The sequence below is a fragment of the Ranitomeya imitator genome, chromosome 3 (genome assembly GCF_032444005.1).
Source record: "Ranitomeya imitator isolate aRanImi1 chromosome 3, aRanImi1.pri, whole genome shotgun sequence".
NCBI classification, from domain to species: Eukaryota; Metazoa; Chordata; class Amphibia; order Anura; family Dendrobatidae; genus Ranitomeya; species Ranitomeya imitator.
The window spans coordinates 373,631,516-373,657,736 of NC_091284.1; the positions used below are offsets into that span (position 1 = coordinate 373,631,516).

Consider the following 26,221-nt stretch of genomic DNA (forward strand, 5'->3'; position numbering starts at 1 on the left):
ACAGATTCCCTTTATGTCTATGCTAGGGCTTGAGGTGCCAACTATGTCTCTGATATCATTACGTAAAGCATTGGCAACTCACATGTTGACATCACAATTTAACTGGTTTTCAGAAGACACACATCGCAACATCGTGATGTCACGCCATGAACTGCAAGTACACAGAGTTCAGTACCATCAGAGGCTTAGTTGGAGCTGGAAGCCCCAACACAGACTTAAGCAGGCTGCGGGCATGAGAAAAGAAGAAGCATTGAGGACTGGACAGCTGGCTGTGGGACACTACAGCGGTTATGCAATATTATTATTTTTTTAGCAGCTCTCTATGGTTCAGCAAAGTGGCAAATTTTCTGAAGAATATATATTTTTTTAAATTTCAGGATAATTCAGCTCCACTTGAATAAATTCATCCATTGCTAATTTGAATGAACTTGGCACATATTTGTGAAGCGGAACCCTAGATCAAAACTGTAGTATGAACATACCAGTCTTGATGAATTCCCCCGGAGTGAACAATATATTCTCTTTGTTAAGTCCTTTTTTTTCCCAATCGGTCACTCTCGCTGTATTACGCTGATACAAATGTGACTCCTGTACATTCACGCACCCTAAAGCTTATATGCTAATTTGTGTTGTCTTGTAAAAGCTTTCTGTGTCATGATCAGCTCATACAAAATTCTCTGATGTTTTGCTTTTGTCTTCCCAACCTTCTATTTTCTCTGCACCTTTTATGTTTTTTCCAGGCACAATCGTGCTGTTGTCGAACATCATTTTCAAGTGCTGAAGGGAAGGGAATTTTATTTTTCTCTCTTTAAATGGAATAATGTAGCAAATTAAAGAGGCACACAAATCTCCAAGCTTAAAAGCTGCAGGATTCGCGTGGACAAATGTCCTTGATGTGTTCTACTTAGATAACAGCCAGAGAATGATAAAAGATGTCAGTGTTCATTTACTGTACCATGCACAGCTTAAAAGAAAAATAAAAGTTAAAAAAAAATAAATAAATCATATCCATTCCTTCCACAATTCTTTGTCTTCTTTTAAAAACCATCAAAAAATAATTCATTTATGCTAATGATAGAGAATAAAAAAAAACATACAGGGAACACTATTAAGTCAAATACTATATGAAATTCAGAAGAATATTAAAAAGACATCTAATCATTTCAAAACAGTTAAGGAACAACAAAGCAAAATAGAGTAAGAAATCAGAAAATGACTTTAGACGGACACTTGGTGAATACTAAATTATTAGAATACTAATTAATAAATAAATTACAAGAATTGATTTGCCTTTAGCATATAGCGCAGGTAAAACATATTATATATATATATCATTTTAAATTACAAGAATACTAGTAACTAAACCTCATCTAACCAAACAAGACCGCAGAACCCATGTTTGCTGTGGTAGGTCCCCAGAAACATCTGTGATTAATAAACTTGACTCAATGTTGCTTTGCCAATTTTTTGGTGCCTTTACAAAAAAAAAATCTAAATTTTAGTAAAATAACAAATTAATGATAAATTGTGCATTTGGTTTTAAACCAAATACTGCTTAACAGTTAGCTTCATCTATTTAAATTTTCTGTATGGGACACATTTGACTCATACCCATTCCTTTAATGTCTTTTTAAATCCCTTCATGACATCCGGGGTACATGTATGGCGCCATGTGAGGTGCGATGCTGCAGTACGGCGGGACGATCATCAGTGGGCATCAGCTATATACGATAGATGACACCATGCAGAAATGCCCATGATCAGTGTTATTGCCGATCGTGTGCGTTTAACCCCTCTGATGGCACTGTCAATAGTGACAGACACATGGATCGGCATAGCTCTCTGCTCTGATTGCGATCACATTGTGGCTATAGTCTCCATCGTGAATATAGTTAAAAAAGATTGTAAAAATAATTTAAAAAATCACAAAATAAAGAACAAGAAAATGAGGAATATATATACCAATAGATACATGTACAGTACAGACCAAAAGTTTGGACACACCTTCTCATTTAAAGATTTCTCTGTATTTTCATGACTATGAAAACTGTAAATTCACATTAAAGGCATCAAAACTATGAATTAACACATGTGGAATTATATACTTAACAAAAAAGTGTGAAACAACTGAAAATATGTCTTATATTCTAGGTTCTTCAAAGTAGCCACCCTTTGCTTTGATAACTGCTTTGCACACTCTTGGCATTCTCTTGATGAGCTTCAAGGGGTAGTCACCGGAAATTGGTGTGCCCTGTCAGGTTTAATAAGTGGGATTTCTTGCCTTATAAATGGGGTTGGGACCATCAGTTGTGTTGAGCAGAAGTCTGGTGGATACACAGCTGATAGTCCTACTGAATAGACTGTTAGAATTTGTATTATGGCAAGAAAAAAGCAACTAAGTAAAGAAAATGAGTGGCCATCATTACTTTAAAAAAAGAAGGTCAGTCAGTCTGAAAAATTGGGAAAACTTTGAAAGTGTCCCCAAGTGCAGTGGCAAAAACCATCAAGCACTACAAAGAAACTGGCTCACATGAGGACCGCCCCAAGAAAGGAAGACTAAGAGTCACCTCTGCTTCTGAGGATAAGTTTATCCACGTCACCAGCCTCAAAAATCGTAGGTTAACAGCAGCTCAGATTAGAGACCAGGTCAATGCTACACAGAGTTCTAGCAGCAGACACATCTCTACAACAACTGTTAAGAGGAGACTTTGTGCAGCTGGCCTTCATGGTAAAATAGCTGCTAGGAAACCACTGCTAAGGACAGGCAACAAGCAGAAGAGACTTGTTTGGCTAAAGAACACAAGGAACGGACATTAGGCCAGTGGAAATCTGTGCTTTGGTCTGATGAGTCCAAATTTGAGATCTTTGGTTCCAACCACCGTGTCATTGTGCGACGCAGAAAAGGTGAGCAGATGGACTCTAGATGCCTGGATCCCACCGTCAAGCATGGAGGAGGAAGTGTGATAGTGTGGGGGTGCTTTTCTGGTGACACTGTTGGGGATTTATTCAAAATTGAAGGCATACTGAACCAACATAGTTACCACAGCATCTTGCAGCAGCATGCTATTTCATCCGGTTTGTGTTCAGTTGGACCATCATTTATTTTTCAACAGGAAAATGATCCCAAACACACCTCCAGGCTGTGTAAGGGCTATTTGACCAAGAAGGAAAGTGATGGGGTGCTACGCCAGATGACCTGGCCTCCACAATCACCAGACCTGAACCCAATCGAGATGGTTTGGGGTGAGCTGGACCGCAGAGTGAAGGTAAAAGGGCCAACAAGTGCTAAGCATCTCTGGGAACTCCTTCAAGATTGTTGGAAGACCATTTCCGGTGACTACCTCTTGAAGCTCATCAAGAGAATGCCAAGAGTGTGAAAAAGCAGTCATCAATGCAAAAGGTGGCTACTTTGAAGAACCTAGAATATAAGACATATTTTCAGTTATTTCACACTTTTTTGTTAAGTATATAATTCCACATGTGTTAATTCATTGTTTTGATGACTTCAGTGTGAATTTACAATTTTCATAGTCATGAAAATACAGAAAACTTTTTAAATGAGAAGGTGTGTCCAAACTTTTGGTCTGTACTGTATTTATTGTAAAAATAATCAAAATACACATATTTGGTATTGTTGTGTCCAGAACGACTCAATATATCAATTTATCCCACTAGTTAACCCCTTTTGTGAACACTGCAAACATTATCAATAAAATGTGTCAATAACGATGCTTTTACATCATGCTGCCAAAAAAAGTGGAATAATAAACAATCAAAAAGTTGAATGTAAATAAAAATTGTATAGATGAAAATGACATCTTGTCCAACAGAACACAAGCTGCAATACGGCTTTTCTAAAAAAGTTGTTTTATTGTGGAGAAGTGGCAAAACATAAAAAAGTACACATATTTGGCATCAACATGCCCAGAATGACCTGTTCTGTAAGATTGCCACACTAGTTAACCAATTCAGTGAACACCATAAAAAAGTGGTAAAAAAAAGTGCTTTTTCATCATATTGCAAAACAAAAAATAGGATAAAATGCCATTAAAAAGTCCCACAAAAATCAAGCTGCCAAGATTGCAGTAAGGCTTGGTGCACATTTATCCTGCGCTCTGCGCTAAGTAGTTACACCAAGGTTTCCATGTAAATCTCTGAAATATGTGATTCAGATGAAAGCCCCAGCAGAATATTCCCAATATAGAGCAAATGGGGACACTGTGGACATTGTCTTGCCTGTGATCCAGTGGTGTCCATCTTTTTAAGAAAGCATAGAAGCGCAGTCAGCCATAGATTTGTGCACCTTTGAAAGGGTCATCGCTGAACATGTCCAGACGGAGTCCAGAGGAATGCTACTGCCTCATTATAGTGAATGGATCCATAGAGTGTGTCATCTGAGTCATGTAATTTGAAGATTTAGATGGAAACCTCCAATGTAAGAGCTAAGCACAGAGCACCAGATAGATGTGATACAAAATGTATGTAAAATGTTCCCAGCAAAAGCTTCAACTCAATCCACAAAAAAAAGCATGTACTCACTCAGGTCTGTCATTTGTTAATGAAAACATAGGGGTTTCTACGTTAAAGGAAGCACAAAGTCTCTTGAAAAGCGAAATGGCTCCTCGACCCCCTTAAAAAATCCAATGAATTATGCGCTTCCAAATCCTAATGTCCCCCTCCCTTTTGAGTCTCACAGTAAGCCTAAATCACAGTTAATGTTCACATGTTTGTCAGTACTGTAGCAATGAGAACCCGCTTAATTTACAGGGTACATGTATCTAGAAGCATAAGCTGGGCATAATGTATTGGCACTACAATGGCAGATTTGTGATTTTCACTCAGCAACATCTATTGCTGCTTGTTTCTGAAAAACACTCATGGGGTTAAAATCATCACTACAGCTGTAGATAAATTCCCAAAAGTGTATAATTTTCAAAATCGGGACACTTGAGAGGGATTCTGTTGTTCTGGCACTAATGGGCTCTGTATATGGAGTCCACAATATATCCTGTGAAAATATGCTCTCCAATAGTCAAATCGCGCTTCTTCCCTCTGGAGTCTCAACATTTGGTTAAGCAGTACTCTACTGCCACATATGGGGCATTGCCATGTTTGGCAGAAACTGTGTGACAAATTTTGATGCCATTTTAATTATTTTTCCCATATGAAAATGTAAAATCTGGGTCTAAAACAAAATTTTTGTATTGATAATGTATTACTTTTTTCTTCACCGCCTAAAAGTTCTGTGACACAACTGGGTTCTCAATATAATCACTGCACCATTAGATGAATTAATAAAGGAGTGTACTTTTCAAAGTGGAGTCACTTTTGGGAGGATTATGCTGCTTTAGCACATCAGGGGCTCTGCAAACCATAATAGCAAAATTTTCACTATAATATGGCGCTCCTTCCCATCTTAGCTTTGAACTGTTCGTCAAAATTAGCCTTTGACCACATAGGAGGTATTTGCGTACACAGGAGAAATTGTGCAATACATTTCACCATTCTTTTTTTCCTGCTTACCTAGGGAAAATGAAAAATTGAGGCTAAAGCAAGATTTATGTTGTAAAAGTGTCTTTTTTTTATTTTCACGGCTGTGAAGCACCTGCAAGCTCAAAGTGCTCATCACACCTCTAGATAAATTCCTTGAGGGGTGCAGCTTCCCACATGGAGTCACTTGTTAGGAGTTTCCACTATTTAGGCACATTAGGAACTCTCCAAATGCAACATTTTGCCCACAGACCATTTCATCAAAGTCTGAGCTCAAAAACATCATTTCTTCTTTTCAAAGCTCGGCAGTGTACCCAAACAGTAGTTTCCCCCCACATCATACATGGGGTATTGGTGCACTCAGGAGAAATTTCACATCAAATCTTACCCTTGTGAAAATGAAAAGTTTGGGGCTAAAGCAACAATTTTGTGGGAAAATTTAATATTTTTATTTTTTCTTTCTATATTGCTTGAATCCCTGTGAAACACCTGAAACATTAATAAACTTCTGTAATGTGGTTTTACGCACTTTTAGGAGTGCAGTTTTTAAAATGTTATCACTTTGGAGGATTTTCAGTCACATAAGCCCCTTAAAGTCACATTAAACGGGATGTGGTCCTTAAAAAAATTATTTTGTTAATTTTTTTTTAAAAAATGAGAAATTGCTGAAACTTTTTATCCTTCTAACTTCCTAGCAAAGACATTTTGTTTCAGAAAGGATGGTGATGTAAAGTAGAAATGTGGCAAATGTAATGTATTGTCTATTTTGGTCTAATATACAGTCATGGCTAAAAGTATTCACACCCCTGCAATTCTGTCAGATAATGCTCAGTTTCTTCCTGAAAATGATTGCAAACACAAATTATTTGGTATTATTATATTCATTTAAATTGTCTTAAATGAAAAAACACAAAATAGAATGAAGCAAAAAGCAAAACATTGATCATTTCACACAAAACCCCCAAAATGGGCCAGACAAAATTATTGGCACCCTCAGCCTAATACTTGGTTGCACAACCTTTAGCCAAAATAACTGCGACCAACCGCTTCCGGTAACCATCAATGAGTTTCATACAATGCTCTGCTGGAATTTTAGACCATTCTTCTTTAGCAAACTGCTCCAGGTCCCTTATATTTGAAGGGTGCCTTCTCCAAACTGCCATTTTTAGATCTCTCCACAGGTGTTCTATGGGATTCAGGTCTGGACTCATTGCTGGCCATCTTAGAAGTCTCCAGTGCTTTCTCTCAAACCATTTTCTAGTGCTTTTTGAAGTGTGTTTTGGGTCATTGTCCTGCTGGAAGACCCATGACCTCTGAGGGAGACCCAGCTTTCTCACACTGGGCCCTACATTATGCTGCAAAATTTGTTGATAGTCTTCAGACTTCATAATGCCATGCACTCAGTCAAGCAGTCCAGTGCCAGAGGCAGCAAAGCAACCCCAAAACATCAGGGAACCTCCACCATATTTGACTGTAGGGACCGTGTTCTTTTCTTTGAATGCCTATTTTTTTCTCCTGTAAACTCTATGTTGATGCCTTTGCACAAAAAGCTCTACTTTTGTCTCATCTGACCAGAGAACATTCTTCCAAAATGTTTTAGGCCATTTCAGGTAAGTTTTGGCAAACTCCAGCCTGGCTTTTTTATGTCTCGGGGTATGTCTCGGGGGTCTTCCTGGGTCTCCTACCATACAGTCCCTTTTCATTCAGACGCTGACAGATAGTACGGGTTGACAATGTTGTACCCTCGGACTGCAGGGCAGCTTGAACTTGTTTGGATGTTAGTTGAGGTTCTTTATCCAACATCCGCACAATCTTGCGTTGAAATCTCTTGTCAATTTTTCTTTTCCGTCCACATATAGGGAGGTTAGCCACAGTGACATGGGCTTTAAACTTCTTGATGACACTGCGCACGGTAGACACAGGAACATTCAGGTCTTTGGAGATGGACTTGTAGCCTTGAGATTGCTCATGCTTCCTCACAATTTGGTTTCTCAAGTCCTCAGACAGTTCTTTGGTCTTCTTTCTTTTTCTTTTCTCCATGCTCAATGTGGTACATGCAAGGACACAGGACAGAGGTTGAGTCAACTTTAATCCATGTCAACTGGCTGCAAGTGATATAGTTATTGCCAACACCTGTTAGCTGCCACAGGTAAGTTACAGGTGCTGTTAATTACACAAATTAGAGAAGCATCACATGATTTTTCGAACAGTGTCAATACTTTTGTCCACCCCCTTTTTATGTTTGGTGTGGAATTATATCCAATTTGGCTTTAGGACAATTCTTTTTGTGTTTTTTCATTTAAGACAAATTAAATGAAGATAATAATACCAAATAATTTGTGTTTGCAAATATTTTCAGGAAGAAACTGAGTATTATCTGACAGAATTGCATGGGTGTGAATACTTTTGGCCATGACTGTAACTCATTGGTTTAAGGACAGAAAAAATTAAAAGTTTGAAAGTTGTGAAATGTTCAATATTTCTCCAAATTCCTGATATTTTTACAAATGAACACTAAATTTACCACTACCATAAAGTACAATGTGTCACGAAAAAACTGTCTCAGAATTACTGGGAAACGTTGAATTGTTCCAGAGTTATTACCTCATAAAGAGACACTGGTCAGAATTGGAAAACTTGGCCTAGTCAGGTAAGTCAAAACAGGCTTTGGGGATGAAGGGGTTAATGGGCTTTTACAAATTTCTAATATGGAAAGATGTAGTTCATCAGTGGATGTTGTATAAAGGTTTAGTCACTGTATTAAGCGATTTACTTGGGCTGAGTATCTAGAATACTATAACTATGAGTCCTACTAAGTCCAAGACTCAATAATGCATTTATATGTGAAATTAAAGTACTAGAGATGGATTTTATTAGAACCATGTGGAAGTTATTAGACTAACTTTCTAAAACACTGGGAGTTGTTGGGTGCCACTGTTTGTCCTGAATGTTGCCCATTTATGGAACTTTTTATCAAACAAACTTAGACCATTAAAAAGTACAGCGGAAACAAATGGAAATTTTATAACATATTTGTGTCTTAGCCTTGCACACTTTTCTGGGGGCCTCTGAATATCCGGCTCTGACAGCAAATGCATAAGCTTAAGCAAGGCATGAAAAGTAACCATAAACCTAAAGCAAAAGTGCCTTAAAACAGTCAATAATATTGTGGATATGATTTACATTGAATTAATTACATTAGGAAATTATCAGAATATACATGCCTTAACATTGAAATTCTAACACAAGACAGAAAATTTGTGGAATTAGATTAATCACATGCTCAATCAATATTCTATTTATTTGTAAATGATAGTAAAATAGAAATAAAATTCTCAAAACATCTCAATTTATTTAGTATTAAGCATGAGTACCACACATAGAAGTACAAATACTTCTATGGCATATTATCAATAAGGTTACTAATGGTTGTCTGAGGGTTGTTCTGCCAAATTAAAATCACTTGTACTCATCAAGTCATCAAGATCCACTGCTGGCAGCTCCCTTAGCAGTTGTCAACCAATGATATCCTAGATGTCCATGATGTGAGACAAGTCCAGAGGCACAGCAGGCCATAGTAAGACATTTAGATTACGCAAACTACTTACAAGAAACATGTGGCCTGCCATTGTCATGTTTATGTAATATAGAAATGCCATTCATTGGTCTGTTGCACTAAATAACATCATCAGATATGGAATCTATTTTATGTCTAAAAACAATTAGCACCTTTTAAAGGGACAATACATAATGCATATATTACTACTTTATTCTTAAACAATATAAATGCTTTTATACTTACCCTCAAAAATGAATCCAGAACACCATTGCCCATATATTCCATAACTGTCATCATTGTATTGCCTATAGTAGAAAGGCATTTTATGAATGTCAAATATATAAAGATAATAATACAAAGATGAAAAGAGTGGGATCTAATAAAGCTAAAGGTTATATTGAGAAACGAGAGTATGATATACAGTACTCAGAAGAGATTTCTGGAAGAGATATTTGGTGGAAATGCAGCAAGTAAAATAAATGATTTAACATGAATGTGATAAGACATATAAGTTTATATAGCTACAAATAAGAAAACCTGCTCAACGGAAGAAATTAACACAAGCAAAAGATGTACAGAAAAAAGTAAAATAGTAATGGAAAACAGAACAATGATTGTAATTAACTGGAATCTGTCTTGCATAAAAGTCAATAAGGACCTGTCTTAAAAATATCACTTTCTTACCTCTAGTGATAACTCCTTCAAGACGTATGATGTTCGGATGATCAAACTGTCCCAGGATACTCGCCTCTGCCAGAAATGATCGCTTCTGTTTTTCGGAACAGCCAGCTCTAAGGGTCTGTATGGCTACGGGAAGTTCTCTTTTGCTTGGAAGTTTCAAACAACCCTTGCATATTTCACCATATTCCCCTAAGAATAACAGAATTAGATGTATTAGCTAAAAAGAGAAGAGTCAACCTTTCTGTCGCCAGAATGTATATAAAGAAGACTTTGTATTTTTTCAAGGTCTCTTGTGGCTATATCTAGCATTTTAAGCATTATGAGGGATCGGTTGGCCAGCATGTGCATATTGTAGCTAAGATTTGAAAAAAAAGAATTTTGTTCGCGTCCACAAAATTTTCCCTACAGATCTGTAGCAAATCCGCATCAGAATCTGTATGTGATACATGAGAATTTATTGTAGATTTTGTTTTGTAAAGAATAAATATTGTGTGATAACATCACATACAAAGTGTGGATGAGATTTGTAAAAATCTCATCTATTTTGCTCCTACTATAACAAATTAGTGTAAAAAAGCAATACATTGCATACGTATAATGCATACCATAAATATATTATTTTCCTGATTTGACAAGGGTGATAAATTTGTATTGAGGACTCTCAGCCTTTTGGTAATGGATAGATGGGGGACAATGTATCAATATCATGACCATCTCTACCCTCACCTACTGTATTCTCACCCATCCCTTGTAGATTGTGAGCCTTCGCGGGCAGGGTCCTCATTCCTCCTGTACCAGTTATGACTTGTATTGTTTAAAATTATTGTACTTGTTTTTATTATGTATACCCCTCCTCCCATGTAAAGCGCCATGGAATAAATGGCGCTATAACAATAAATAATAATAATAATATTGCTGTTCTATAGAATTCCAAAAAAGTGGTCTATAAATTGGTATCTTTTGTTTCTCTGATGTCTTTATTCGGTCTCAAGTATCTTTATTGGGTCAGACATTGGCCAAACATTATAGGATGGCTCCATTTAGATGGCATAAAGGTGAAGGTTTCTTTCTAGAACAGGGATAATTTACACTTTTTTCCCAGGAGCATTAACTGTAAGTCTCCCTATAGAACCTGAATTTCTGTAAGGAAAACCAACAATAGCATGTGATCTGCGCAAAGCTAACCAGCAACTTGCTGTGTACTGACAATAAGGAACAGATGGATGGTCTTACTTTGGCTAATATCCTTATTCATATTTTAAAGCTATTTAAAGGGAACCTGTCATATGAAGAAACACTATTAACTTACAGATATGGGGTTAATATGCAAGTTAATAGTGTGGTGAACCTGCCCGATGCTCACACTTAGATCCCCGCTGCTGGGATAAAATGAACTTTATTTCTCGGCAGCGTTTGGGTTTCAGTCACTGGGGTGGCGCTGGCGCAGGTTCAGTCACTGCTAGAGAGCAACAGCTGTAACCACATCCCTAGCACTGACTGAAGCTTGCTCATCATTAGAGTCTGCTGTCAGGGCTTTTCTCAACATTTTTATTAGGAGCACATTACCCAGGGGTAAGCCTCCTGTCTTCCTGGTTTGCAGACAGCTCAAATGACAGTCTTTGTTCATTGGCCTGAACAATATGCTCACTGATGCTTTTACCTAAGTCAATGTTTAACTTTGCAGCATTGATCTGGTCAATTTCGTAGGAGTAGTTACAAGTTCTGCTGGGAAAAGCACTGTGCTCCCTGACTAGAAGATTGCATAGGTGGACGGTAAGTAAACACACTTGTCCGATTTATGGTCTGAGAGTGACTTCATCCACCATAGTACTGCTCCCTATCTTCTTGTACCCCACTGTGAGATTCCCATGATGAACCCCTGGATTAACAGAAGAGGGAGGAAACATGTTGAAAGCATATGAACCCTGCTGGAATGATGTCCATCCCCTAGCAGCTCCTCAAGCTAAGTACTTCTTAAATGAAGCCATACTGGCTCTATTTGAGCTTATTCATACCATCTATCATTGTATTTGCTGTCCACCACCAGGGAAAAATTCATTTTCCATAGGAATTAGGGATGAGCAAGCACTAAAATGCTTAGATGTTCGTTACTTGAACCAAGCAATTCTTAATGGTTGGATACTTGTTTTGAGTAATGAGTATAATGAGAGTCAATGGGAAATCTGAAAATTTTTCCAGCAGACCCTACAAGAAGGTCTGAGGGCAGAGAAAATGTTTAAATTGATGGAAAAGTGCTATGGGATGAAAGGATAACAGAATGAGGAAGACCCCTGAAAGCATCTCTGACTCCCAGATTGCTGCTGAGGACAATGATGCCAGTGCAAATCCAGGAAAAAAATTATGAGGGTAATTAATACACCATTGAAGGCAACAACTGGATTTTCTCATATAAAAATAAAAAAGTGTAATTGTGGCAATTCTACACTCGTAAAGGCTTTGCACACAGTGCAAAGCCAGGAAAAAATATAAGAAGGGTCATCCAGTCATCTATAGACATTTGAGGGCAAAAACTGATGGGTCTCATTAAAATATTTGAAAAGTGTAGTTAATGTAATTCTACACTCATAAAGACTTTTCACAAAGTGCTAAGCCAGGAAAAAAATGTAAAAGCTGCCGCACCATCTTGTGCACTTTGGAACCAGAAACAGCATAGGGAAAGCGTAGTTTGAGCATAGGGAGAGTGAAAGGAAAGTAGGGAGAGTGATAGAAGCTTATAGTGAGAGTTAAAGGGCAGCACGGTGGCGCAGTGGTTAGCACTGCAGCCTTGCAGCGCTGGGGTCCTGGGTTCTAATCCCACCCAGGACAACATCTGCAAAGAGTTTGTATGTTCTCTCCGTGTTTGCATGGGTTTCCTCCGGGCACTCCGGTTTCCTCCCACATTCCAAAGACATACTGATAGAGATTCTAGATTGTGAGCCCCATTGGGACAGTGATGACAATGTGTGCAAAACTGTAAAGCGCTACGGAATATGTTAGCGCTATATAAAAATAAAGATTATTATTATTATTATTCATTCCAAAAAGCTCTTTTAAGATTGTCAAGATTGGTTGTTTGTTGGGTTGGAATTTAGTAGGGAGAGATTTAAAAGGAGGTAGAATGAAAGGCAGGCACCTGAGTGTTCACGTCATTGCAAGTACATGCTGCAGATCTCAGCTATTTTCTACTGTATTGTATAGTAGTTAGCATTAGGAACAAACTGTGGGATAAGGGTGAAATAGGGAGGGTTTCATCCACTACCAAAATATAAAAATCAGCTATTTGTAGAGGGAAATAATATTAGGTAGCAACAGCATATGCAAAACCATTTTTTGGAGCTACTGTACATAATATTCCTGTGTAGCAGACTATACATTTTTTTTTACAGCAAAACAATATTTGTCAGTGCCTGCATATAGTAACATCCATTTCCCTGAACAAAATGGGTTTAGATAGTAAGGGATGAATGTTAAGACAACTTCCCCCAAAAAAACACAATTGGACTGCTTCTACATTATGTTGCTTTCTCCCATAGAGTTTACAAAGTCAGAGGAAATTCAGTCCTTGTTCAATTTTAGAAGAGCCAGCCTGCCTGCATTTTCCATTGACATCTGTTATGATTGCACCAGCTAAACCAAAAACCCGCACAGATAACACACTTGCGGCAGGGCATGGCAGCATCTCCAAGGCGTACATGGAGAGGTCAGGCCAAATGTGGAGCTTGGACAGCCAATAGTTAAAGGGCACTGAAGAATAAGGAAGGACACTGGTATGGTCACTTAGCTAGTCCTTCAACATCTTGGTCAACTTCTCCCTCCTCGTCATAGTTACACCAATAAATAGCCCATGCTGATGTGACGGTCTCATCAAAATGGCCCAGTTGGTGGACATTCCCCTGAGTTTCACCTGGTGTGCATGGCACTCCCCTGCAATCCTTGTGGGTAGTAGCATAACTACCGGGGCAGAGGGGGCGGTCGCCCAGGGCCCTGTGCTCTGAGGGGGCCCACCCGGAACTACTCTACTGTAACTGTGCATGCCGATACAGTTACATTATGCGGCAGAGCAGGGAGAATCGATCTCCCTGCTCTGCCTTCGGCTGCTATGGGGCCCCTGAGCAGAAAGGGGGCTTGGTGCCAGCAGTGGGCCCCCTGCCCATCATCGCAAGGTCAGCTGTACTGGTATTTAGTCGATACAGCTGATCGCATTGATGGGAGGAGGAGTGCTATGCTCCTTCTCCCATCATCCCCCAGTCAGCGTCTAACATCGCCGACGCTGACAGTGACAGCGGGCCAAATGAGGTTATTAGCTGGTGCCCACTGTCAGATGAGCGGGTGCTCAGAGCTGCGGAGGAACCAGGAAGAAGAGAGGTAAGTATGAATTTATTTTTTATGGGGGCTACCTTATGCTACAGGGTCTGCCTATGGGGTGCTGCCTTATACTACAGGGTCTGCCTGTAGGGGTGCTGCCTTATACTACAGGGTCTGCCTATGGGGTGCTGCCTCATACTACAGGGTCTGCCTATGGGGTGCTGCCTTATACTACAGGGTCTGCCTATGGGGGTGCTGCTTTATACTACAGGGTCTGCCTATGGGGTGCTGCCTTATACTGCGGGGTCTGCCTATGGGGATGCTGATTTATACTACAGGGTCTGCCTATGGGGTGCTGCCTTATACTACAGAGTCTGCCTATGGATGCTGCCTTGTGCTATAGCGTCTGCCTATGGGTGCTACCTTGTGCTGTAGAGTCTGCCTATGGGTGCTGCCTTATGCTATAGAGTCTGTCAGTGGGGGTACATTATATATGCAATATAGAGTTTGCCTATGGGGGCTACCTTGTGCTATAGAGTCTGCCTATGGGGGGTACATTATACAATATAGAGTAGGCCTGTGGGAGTGCATTGTACTATATGGAGGCTTATGGGAGTGCATTGTACTACATTTAGGACTATCTGGTGCATTATACTATATCGAGGCTATCTAGGGGGCATCATCCAGTGTGGAGATTACAGTGAGGGGGCCATCGTACAGTGTGGGGATTACAGTGAATGGGCCATTATACAGTGTTGGAGCCATCAAACAGTTTGGGGGCTACTAAGGGGTCAGTATACTGTGTGGGTGGTACTATACATTGACAGGGCATTATACTGTGTATAAGAGAGCATCATGCTGTGTATAGGGGAGCTGTACAGGGGGAGATTCGGGACATTATTAAATGTAAAGTGGGCACTTATTGTTATAGGGGAACTCAGGTTACTGTGACTATCAAAGGGGCACACAGGACATTATTTCTTTCTAGGGGGCAAAATGTGGGCACTGTTTTCTAGGGCACTTGCACCCGGCATTACTATATTATAGAGAGTTGCTTTAGAATTTAGAGGACAGAGAGAACCACACAGCAGGTGCAGTAACAGGGACACATATGGCAGCAGAGGCTCAGTATTGGGTTATCTGCAGGATGAGGAGTTTGTGCAGGTTGGGAATAGATGGTGATGGGGCTGAAAATATGAGAAGTGAAATATGTCTTGGATGTAATCTCTGCAAACGAGTCCCGGCTGGAAGAAGTTGTCATGTCAGTCTGGGCCAGATGGAAAAGATGGGAAAAGTCGACGATTCCATCAGAAAGAATGTCAGCGGTAAGTCATTATCTGTAACTGTGCTGTGATCTCTTATGTGTTCTGTAGGGCTGACCATATGGCGTTAAAATCTATGTTGGTCTTTATATAGAGATTATCTTCAGTAACAGCGTGGTCATCTGCTGAGGTTCTCCTCTATTATTAAGGTGTGTCACCCAGTTGTAATCAAGGTTACCTGGTTAGGGGCCCACTCAGAAGCCCCTAACCAGGTAACCTTGATTACAACTGGGTGACTTCACCTCCCTGAACCAAAACCCTAGCTACGCCTCAGATTGTGGCAGCATTGTCTGATGGTAGTCTTTTTAGCAAGTCTTCCACAACATCCCTCTGGCATGCATGCACTGAAAATGGCAAGTCTGCCTCCAACATGAGAGAAGGATATTTCCCTTTGTACCATGGGTCAAGATTGATGCACAGCTAGTATTTCATGTTGGATAAAATGTTTTTCATGCAAGGGTCTTGGGAAAGGCATCTAGACATGAACTCTGCCATGTGTGGCAGACTACAAGGAGTGCCCAGTGTTGGGGTTATATCTCCTGGGTCTGTTGATGGTGGGCGGAAGGAGGAATAGGTTGAGGATTCAGAGTCCCAGCCTCTTGACTACTGAGACTGGACCATGTGGAAGACTTCGTGGAGCTGCTTGTCAACACACTGGAGCCTTTGTCTGCCATCCAACCCACAACATCCTCGCACTTATCTGGGCCAACAGTGGTGTAGCATGCTGACCACATTTTGACAGGAAGCTAGAATGAGATCCAGTCACCTTCTGATCTGTAACACGACCTTGGCAGGCACTACCACATCTACGTCCCTTAACGTCACCCTTTGCCACAATTTTGTCTCTGAGCTCCTTGGCCCATTCCTTTAACCTCATGATTCTCATTTGGTCTGACATGCACTGTGAGCTGTGAGGTCTTATATAGACAGGTGTGTGCCTTTGCAAATCAAGTTCTGTCAGTTTAATTAAACACAGCTGGCCTCCAATGAAGGAGTAGAACCATCTCAAAGAGGATCACAAGAAAATGGACAGCATGTGACTTAAATATGAGTGTCTGAGCAAAGGGTCTGAATACTTATGACCATGTAATATTTCAGTTTTTCTTTTTTAATAAATTTGCAAAAATTACTATATTTCTGTTTTTTTCAATCAAGAACAGATTCAGAGTGTACAATAAAGGGAACATGTCACCCTTCTGGCATTTTTAACTAAAAGAGAAATCTTGTGCAGCACTAATGCTGCATTCTGTGAAGGTGGCTCTTCTTTTTGTGGTCTGGTCCAATGCTGCAATAATACTTTGTATAATTTGCGTGCCATACCTTTAGTCTGTCCGGGGAGCACGTCTTTTCCCCCGGACACAACCACCTCCCAGCCATCACTCAGCCCCTCCGTGCACTGCATTCAGTTAATTATCCGGCGCCTGTGCTGTGCTTTCCTTTTTCGAGCATGCACCGTTTGCCTGAAAAAGGAAAGCACAGCGTAGGCGCTGGGTATGTTACTGAGGCAGTGGAGGCAGTGCCCGGCGCACGGAGGGGCTGAGTGATGTCTGGGAGGTGGTTGTGTCCAGGGGAAAAGACGTGCCCCCGGACAGACTAAAGGTATGGCTCGCAAATTATAACAAGTATTATTGCAGCGTTGGATGTTACCACAAAAAGAAGAGAGACCTTCACAGAGTGCAACCTTAGTGCTGCACAAGATGGTTCTTTTAGTTAAAAACGCCTGGGGGGGTGACAGGTTCCCTTTAATGAGAAAAAAATTATTTTTTTTTAATTTACCAAATGGCTGCAATGAAACAAAGAATGAAAAAATTAAAGGGGTCTGAATATTTTCTGTACCCACTGTAATTGTGAAGGAAAAATGTTTCATAGCATTTTTTCCTTAAAAAATAATTTTTGGTTTGGTTTGGCAGGTAAAAAAACGATTGATTAATTGAACAACATTATTCCCAGATACTATATGTGAGTCAGAAAGCCATGTAGGCATCTTCCCCATGCTGTTCCGTTTTGGTTTTAGCTCTTTCCCATCAATTTTAACTTTTTTCCCATGCCCCCAGACCTGTTTGTTGGGTCCAGCAGAAAAATATGCAGCTTTCCCATTGATTTGCATTGGATTCGTTATTCAGTACGAATACACAAATATTAGAAAATATTCATGCTGATTTTCCCGTGTCCGAATATTTCACTATTCGCTCATGACTAAAGATAAGGGACTATCGATGACTGTACCCTCTTTATCATTTTTTATTGAATTAACACTCTGTACACAGCCTTTATGAGTGTAGGAATACATCAACTACACTTTACAAATATTTGAATGTGACATGCATGTTGTTGCCTTCAAGGATATATGCATGACCTCCTTGAAGGCAACAGCTTGTGAGCCTCATGCAAATATTTTGAGCAGATGAGATGAGACTGGGCTGGGTAGTTTCTCCCTGTCTCATGTCTTCCTCCATCTTCACGTGGTACGCATGGAAAGCTTCAGCTTTAATTGTGAGCAGCGACTGTTTAAGTAGGCAAAGAATAGGGATCGTTGTGGTGATTATGGCATCATTACCACTCACCATCTTTGTGAAGTCCTCAAAGTCTTTGAGAACTGCACAAATGGCAACAAGCATGCGGGACAGGGATTCGAGCTAAAAATACTAGCACTCAGATTCTTGGGTGATTAGCAAATATCACCGAGCACGTTCGCTCATCCCTATTAGGCATAAACATGTATATTCAATTTTTTACTTATAGAGTTACCTGATAGGGTCAAAGAGGGATAGTCTTTGTTGAGTTGGGGTGTCATGACTAGGGTTGAGCGAAACGGGTCGTTCATTTTCAAAAGTCGCCGACTTTTGGCAAAGTCGGGTTTCATGAAACCCGATCCGACCCCTGTGCGGGGTCGGCCATGCGGTACGCGACTTTCGCGCCAAAGTCGCGTTTCAATGACGCGAAAAGCGCCATTTCTCAGCCAATGAAGGTAAACGCAGAGTGTGGGCAGCGTGATGACATAGGTCCTGGTCCCCACCATCTTAGAGAAGGGCATTGCAGTGATTGGCTTGCTGTCTGCGGCGTCACAGGGGCTATAAAGGGGCGTTCCCGCCGACCGCCATGTTACTGCTGCTGATCTGAGCTTAGGGAGAGGTTGCTGCCGCTTCGTCAGAAGCAGGGATAGCGTTAGGCAGGGTCCATTAACCACCAAACCGCTTGTGCTGTAGCGATTTCCACTGCCCAACACCACCTTCGGTGTGCAGGGACAGTGGAAGCTACATTTTTTTTTTTTCCCCTCAGCGCTGTAGCTCATTGGGCTGCCCTAGAAGGCTCCCTGATAGCTGCATTGCTGTGTGTACGCCGCTGTGCAAACCAACTGCTTTTTTCAAAGCACAAATCCTCTTGTTCCTTCCTTTCTGCACAGCTATCTTTTTTGTTTGTCCACACTTTTTATTTAATTTGTGCATCAGTCCACTCCTTATTGCTGCCTGCCATACCTGGCTGAGATTACAGCAGGGAGATAGTAATTGTTGGACACTCCCTGTTTTTTTTTTTTTGTTTTTTTTTTGTGGGAGATTAAGATTGACATTTCTGCTAGAGTGCCATCACTGTGTGTGCCATCTCTCACTCAGTGGGCCATAGAAAGCCTATTTATTTTTTTGCTTGATTTGGGTTTTAAAATCTACCTGAAAAAATCACTACATCAATCAGTGGGAGAAAAATATTGGCCTCAGGGCTTGTGTGCCACTCTTGACTCCTGTGTGTGCCATCTCTCAGTCAGTGGGCCATAGAAAGCCTATTTATTTTTTTGCTTGATTTGGGTTCTAAAATCTACCTGAAAAAATCACTACATCAATCAGTGGGAGAAAAATATTGGCCTCAGGGCTTGTGTGCCACTCTTGACTCCTGTGTGTGCCATCTCTCAGTCAGTGGGCCATAGAAAGCCCATTTTTTTTTTCTTTTGCTTTATTTGGGTTCTAAATTCTACCTGAAAAAATCAATAAATCAATCAGTGGGAGATTAATATTGGCCTTTGGGCTTGTGTGCCAGTCCTGAGCGTGCCATCTCTCTCTCTCAGATAGTGGGCCATAGAAAGCCTATTTATTATTTTTTTTATTGGGTTTATAAATTTTCCCTGGAACAAAAAAAAAAAAAGTGGGAGATTAATATTGGCCTCTGGGCTTGTGTGCCAGTCCTGAGCGTGCCATCTCTCTCACAAATAGTGGGCCATAGAAAGCCTATTTATTTTATTTTTTTTGGTTTTATAAATTCTCCCTGAAAAAAAAGGGAGATTAATATTGGCCTTTGGGCTTGTGTGCCAGTCCTAAGCATGCCATCTCTCTCTCTCTCAGATAGTGGGCCATAGAAAGCCTATTTATTATTTTTTTTTATTGGGTTTATAAATTTTCCCTGGAACAAAAAAAAAAAAGTGGGAGATTAATATTGGCCTCTGGGCTTGTGTGCCAGTCCTGAGCGTGCCATCTCTCTCACAAATAGTGGGCCATAGAAAGCCTATTTATTTTTATTTTTTTGGTTTTATAAATTCTCCCTGAAAAAAAAAAGGGAGATTAATATTGGCCTTTGGGCTTGTGTGCCAGTCCTAAGCGTGCCATCTCTCTCTCTCAGATAGTGGGCCATAGAAAGCCTATTTATTTATTTTTTTTATTGGGTTTATAAATTTTCCCTGAAAAAAAAAAAAAAGTGGGAGATTAATACTGGCCTCTGGGCTTGTGTGCCAGTCCTGAGCGTGCCATCTCTCTCACAAATAGTGGGCCGTAGAAAGCCTATTTATGTTTTTGGTTGATTTGGGTTCTAAATTCTACCTGAAAAAATCAATAAATCAATCAGTGGGAGATAAATATTGGCCTCTGGGCTTGTGTGCCACTCCTGACTCCTGTGTGCGTCATCTCTCACTCAGTGGGCCATAAAAAGCCTTTTTTTGTTTTATTTGTTTTCTAAATTCTCCCTGAAAAAATCATTTTATTTTATTTGGTTTTTAAATTCTTCCTGAAAAAATCATTTTATTCTATTATTTTTTTTTCCTAAAGTCTCCCTGAAAAAAAAAAAAAAAAAAAAATCAGTGGGAGATTAATATTGCCCTTTCTGCTTGTGTGCCAGTCTTGACTCCTGGGTGTGCCATCTCTCTCTCTCTCTCCAATTGTGGGCCATAGAAAGCCTATTATTTTTTTAGCTTGATTTGGGTTCCAAAATCTACCTGAAAAAATCACTACATCAATCAGTGGGAGATAAATATTGGCCTCTGGGCTTGTGTGCCACTCCTGACTCCTGTGTGCGTCATCTCTCACTCAGTGGGCCATAGAAAGCCTTTTTTTGTTTTATTTGTTTTCTAAATTCTCCCTGAAAAAATCATTTTATTTTATTTGGTTTCTAAATTCTTCCTGAAAAAATCATTTTATTCTATTATTTTTTTTTCCTAAAGTCTCCCTGAAAAAACAAAAAAAAACAAATCAGTGGGAGATTAATATTGCCCTTTCTGCTTGTGTGCCAGTCTTGACTCCTGGGTGTGCCATCTTTCTCTCTCTCTCCAATTGTGGGCCATAGAAAGCCTATTATTTTTTTAGCTTGATTTGGGTTCCAAAATCTACCTGAAAAAATCACTACATCAATCAGTGGGAGATAAATATTGGCCTCTGGGCTTGTGTGCCACTCCTGACTCCTGTGTGCGTCATCTCTCACTCAGTGGGCCATAGAAAGCCTTTTTTTGGTTTATTTGTTTTCTAAATTCTCCCTGAAAAAATCATTTTATTTTATTTGGTTTCTAAATTCTTCCTGAAAAAATCATTTTATTCTATTATTTTTTTTTCCTAAAGTCTCCCTGAAAAAACAAAAAAAAAACAAATCAGTGGGAGATTAATATTGCCCTTTCTGCTTGTGTGCCAGTCTTGACTCCTGGGTGTGCCATCTCTCTCTCTCTCTCCAATTGTGGGCCATAGAAAGCCTATTATTTTTTTAGCTTGATTTGGGTTCCAAAATCTACCTGAAAAAATCACTACATCAATCAGTGGGAGATAAATATTGGCCTCTGGGCTTGTGTGCCACTCCTGACTCCTGTGTGCGTCATCTCTCACTCAGTGGGCCATAGAAAGCCTTTTTTTGTTTTATTTGTTTTCTAAATTCTCCCTGAAAAAATCATTTTATTTTATTTGGTTTCTAAATTCTTCCTGAAAAAAATCATTGTATTCTATTATTTTTTTTTCCTAAAGTCTCCCTGAAAAAAAAAAAAAAAAAAAATCAGTGGGAGATTAATGTTTACATTTGTGCTTCAGTGACAGTCCAGCGTGTGTGGCATCTCTCTCATTTGTTGCCACCAACAACAGAGTGTGTAACATTGTGCCTGATTTTCGTTGTGGTCTCACTCACCAGTAAAGGGGTAGCTAAATCATACTGAAGTTAGAGCTCACCGTGTAAGTTGTGTGACAGCAACAAATACCGTTAGTTTGTTTACGTTTTTAAAACAATGAGGAAGTCTGGTGGAAGAGGTCGTGGCCGGGGGCGTTCATTGTCAGCTGGTAATGAGGGTAGTGGTAGTGGTGGAGCATCAGCTGGTCGTGGGAAAAAAAATATTGCACCTAAGTCTGGAGCTGTGGAGCCAGGTTCGTCGTCTGGCTACACAAGGCCTCGAACGCTCCCTTTTCTGGGAGTAGGAAAACCGCTTTTAAAGCCGGAGCAGCAAGAGCAAGTTTTGGCTTATCTTGCTGACTCAGCCTCTAGCTCTTTTGCCTCCTCTCGTGAAACTGGTAAATGTCAAAGCAGCGCGTCGTTAGTGGATGTTCACGGTCAGGGACAAGTCGCTTCCTTGTCCTCTTCAGCAAAAACAACAACAGAGAAGAATGCAGCAGGCGACACAACGGGTTACTCCATGGAGCTCTTTACACATACCGTCCCTGGCTTAGAAAGTGAAGCAGTTAACAGTCCATGCCCATTACAAGTTGAATCTGACATGGAGTGCACTGATGCACAGCCACAGCCAGACTACTATGCTGGTCCTTTGACTCAGACCACAACATTGCCCTCGCAGGGTAATGATCAAGAATCAGACCCTGATGAGACTATGTTGCCCCATCACGAACGCTATACCACCGACCGACACGGTGACACAGACGAAGTTGCACACGAGCTACAAGAAGAGGTAATAGATGACCCAGTTCTTGACCCCGATTGGCAGCCATTGGGGGAACAGGGTGCAGGCGGCAGCAGTTCTGAAGCGGAGGAGGAGGGGCCGCAGCAGGCATCAACATCGCAACAGGTTCCATCTGCCGGGCCTGTATCTTGCCCAAAACGCGTGGCAAAGCCAAAACCTGTTGGAGGACAGCGTGGCCATCCGGTTAAAGCTCAGTCTGCAATGCCTGAAAAGGTATCCGATGCTAGAAAGAGTGCAGTCTGGCATTTTTTTAAACAACATCCAATTGATCAGCGCAAAGTCATCTGTCAAAAATGTTCAACTACCTTAAGCAGAGGACAGAATCTGAAAAGTCTCAATACAAGTTGCATGCATAGACATTTAACCACCATGCATTTGCAAGCCTGGACTAACTACCAAACGTCCCTTAAGGTTGTAGCACCCTCGGCCAATGAAGCTAGTCAGCAACGCAACATCCCTTCCGGCAGTGTAGGGCCACCATTTTCCGCACCACCTGCAGTATCTGTGCAGGTTTCTTTGCCAGGCCAAAGCAGTCAGGGTCAGGGAATCATCAGTTTCGTAGTAGGAAACACTGCATCTAGGGCACCGGCGGCAACAATACCATCTCCCACCGTCTCTCAGTCTGCCATGTCCACCGGCACCCCCGCTAGTTCCACGATCTCCAGCTCTCCAGTCCAGCTCACCCTACATGAGACTATGGTTAGAAAAAGGAAGTACTTAGCCTCGCATCCGCGTACACAGGGTTTGAACGCCCACATAGCTAGACTAATCTCGTTAGAGATGATGCCCTACCGGTTAGTTGAAAGCGAAGCTTTCAAAGCCCTGATGGACTACGCTGTACCACGCTACGAGCTACCCAGTCGACACTTTTTTTCCAGAAAAGCCATCCCAGCCCTCCACCAGCATGTTAAAGAGCGCATCGTCCATGCACTCAGGCAATCTGTGAGCACAAAGGTGCAACTGACAACAGATGCATGGACCAGTAGGCATGGCCAGGGACCTTACGTGTCCATCACGGCACACTGGGTAAATGTGGTGGATGCAGGGTCCACAGGGGACAGCAAGTTTGGGACAGTTCTGCCTAGCCCACGGTCTAGGAAACAGTTGGCTGTAGCCGTTCGCACCCCCTCCTCCTCCTCTTCGTCCTCCTGCAGAAGCGAGAGCTCGTCCACAGACCGCAGTCGCACAACCACTCCATCCGCAGCTGCCACTGTTGCACACCAGGTCTCCCATTATGGGGCAGCTACTGGCAAACGGCAGCAGGCTGTATTGGCTATGAAGTGTTTGGGCGACAACAGACACACCGCGGAAGTTCTGTCCGAGTTCTTGCAGAAAGAAACGCAGTCGTGGCTGGGCACTGTAGATCTTGAGGCAGGCAAGGTAGTGAGTGATAACGGAAGGAATTTCATGGCTGCCATCTCCCTTTCCCAACTGAAACACATTCATTGCCTGGCTCACACCTTAAACCTGGTGGTGCAGTGCTTCCTGAAAAGTTATCCGGGGTTATCCGACCTGCTCCTCAAAGTGCGTGGACTTTGCTCACATATCCGCCGTTCGCCCGTACACTCCAGCCGTATGCAGACCTATCAGCGTTCTTTGAACCTTCCCCAGCATCGCCTAATCATAGACGTTGCAACAAGGTGGAACTCAACACTGCACATGCTTCAGAGACTGTGCGAACAGAGGCGGGCTGTTATGTTTTTGTGGGAGGATACACATACACGGGCAGGCAGTAGGATGGCAGACATGGAGTTGTCAGGTGTGCAGTGGTCGAAGATTCAAGACATGTGTCAAGTCCTTCAGTGTTTTGAGGAATGCACACGGCTGGTTAGTGCAGACAACGCCATAATAAGCATGAGCATCCCCCTAATGCGTCTGCTGATGCAAAGTTTGACGCACATAAAGGATCAGGCGTCTGCAGCTGAGGAAGAGGAAAGCCTTGATGACAGTCAGCCATTGTCTGGCCAGGCCAGTGTACAGGACGAGTTAGCGGGCGAAGAGGAGGAGGAGGACGAGGAGGATGATAGGGATGATTATATTTTTAATGAGGAAGCTTTTCCGGGGCCACTGGAAATTGTTGGCGCGGCAAGGCCGGGTTCTGGTTTTTGGAGGGACACAAGTGACGTGGATTTGCCTGAAACTGCCCCTCAACCAAGCACAACCGCAGATTTGAGAACTGGAACTTTGGCCCACATGGCGGATTATGCCTTACGTATCCTCAAAAGGGACACACGCATAACTAAAATGATGAACGATGACGATTACTGGTTGGCCTGCCTCCTTGATCCTCGCTATAAAGGCAAATTGCAAAATATAATGCCACATGAGAACTTGGAACTAATATTAGCAACCAAACAATCAACTCTTGTTGACCGTTTGCTTCTGGCATTCCCTGCACACAGCGCCCGTGATCGTTCTCACACGAGCTGCAGGGGCCATCAGACCAGAGGAGTTAGAGGGGCAGAAATCAGAAGTGGTGTTGGCCAGAGGGGTTTTCTGAACAGGTTGTGGAGTGATTTTGCTATGACCGCAGACAGGACAGGTATTGCAGCATCAATTCAAAGTGACAGGAGACAACATTTGTCCAGTATGGTTACAAACTATTTTTCATCCCTTATGTTCTCCCTCAACCGTCATTCCCATTTGATTACTGGGCATCCAAATTAGACACCTGGCCAGAATTGGCAGAATATGCATTGCAGGAGCTTGCTTGCCCGGCAGCTAGTGTCCTATCAGAAAGAGTATTCAGTGCTGCAGGTTCAATACTAACAGAAAAAAGGACTCGTCTGGCTACCCAAAATGTAGATGATCTAACCTTCATTAAAATGAACCACAACTGGATTTCGAAATCTTTTGCCCCACCTTGCCCGGCTGACACCTAGCTTTCCTATGAAAAGGTCTTGCCTGTGGACTATTCTGAATGCCTTTTCAAATCTCATAATTTTCTGCACCTGATTGTCCAGCATACGACATGTTTACACCTCACTAAATGGCCAAACTCCCCACACGGGGCCGTGGTATCGACACTTGGCGACAGCACCCGTGAGAGTGCTGTTTGTCTGAAGAGGTGGGTGTGCCCGCTTTTGGTCGACGGCACTGCCACTGGGTCCCTCCTAGTACAATAAAGTGTCTCTGGCGGTGGTGGTGCGCACCCAACGTCAGACACACCGTTGTAATATGAGGGGCCCTGGGCCTGTACCGCCGGCCACAAGACAGTTCCCCCCCCCAACTCAAACAGTGCTCTACCACTTGCAAAATTATCTCACAGCTCCACCAATGTTTAGTCTATGCGCTGACATCCTTCAATGCCTGCCACTGACAATACCATTGTATTGACATTTTTGTTATGTTAGGCCTTCGAAGCCTGTCTGCGGTCACTCCTTCCACTATGCCTCCACTGACCACACCACTGCTGCCCGTGTACCCCTGGAACCAATTTAAAATTGCCTACAGCCAGCCCAATTTTTTTATTTTAGGCCTTTGATGCCTGTCTGCGGTCCGTTCTTTCTACTACTACTACACTGACCAGGCCACTGCTGCCCGTGTACCCCTGGAACCAATTTAAAATTGCCTACAGCCAGCCCAATTTTTTTATTTTAGGCCTTCGAGGCCTGTCTGCGGTCACTCCTTCCACTAGGCCTCCACTGACCACACCACTGCTGCCCGTGTACCCCTGGAACCAATTTAAAATTGCCTACAGCCATGTGTTATTATTTTAGGCCT

The 26,221-nt window shown here is 41.7% G+C and overlaps 1 protein-coding gene across 1 annotated transcript in view; it reads right to left on the reverse strand.

Annotated features, from left to right (window-relative positions):
* Window positions 1-26,221, reverse strand: part of EPHA10 (EPH receptor A10) — a 1,463,996-nt gene that overhangs the window by 126,543 nt on the left and 1,311,232 nt on the right. Inside the window, exons 11-12 of the mRNA XM_069756914.1 lie at window positions 9,734-9,919; window positions 9,293-9,354 (exon numbers count right to left, since the gene is read on the reverse strand). Of these exons, the coding sequence (XP_069613015.1) occupies window positions 9,293-9,354; window positions 9,734-9,919 (248 nt within the window). The remainder of the gene's footprint in view (window positions 1-9,292; window positions 9,355-9,733; window positions 9,920-26,221) is intronic.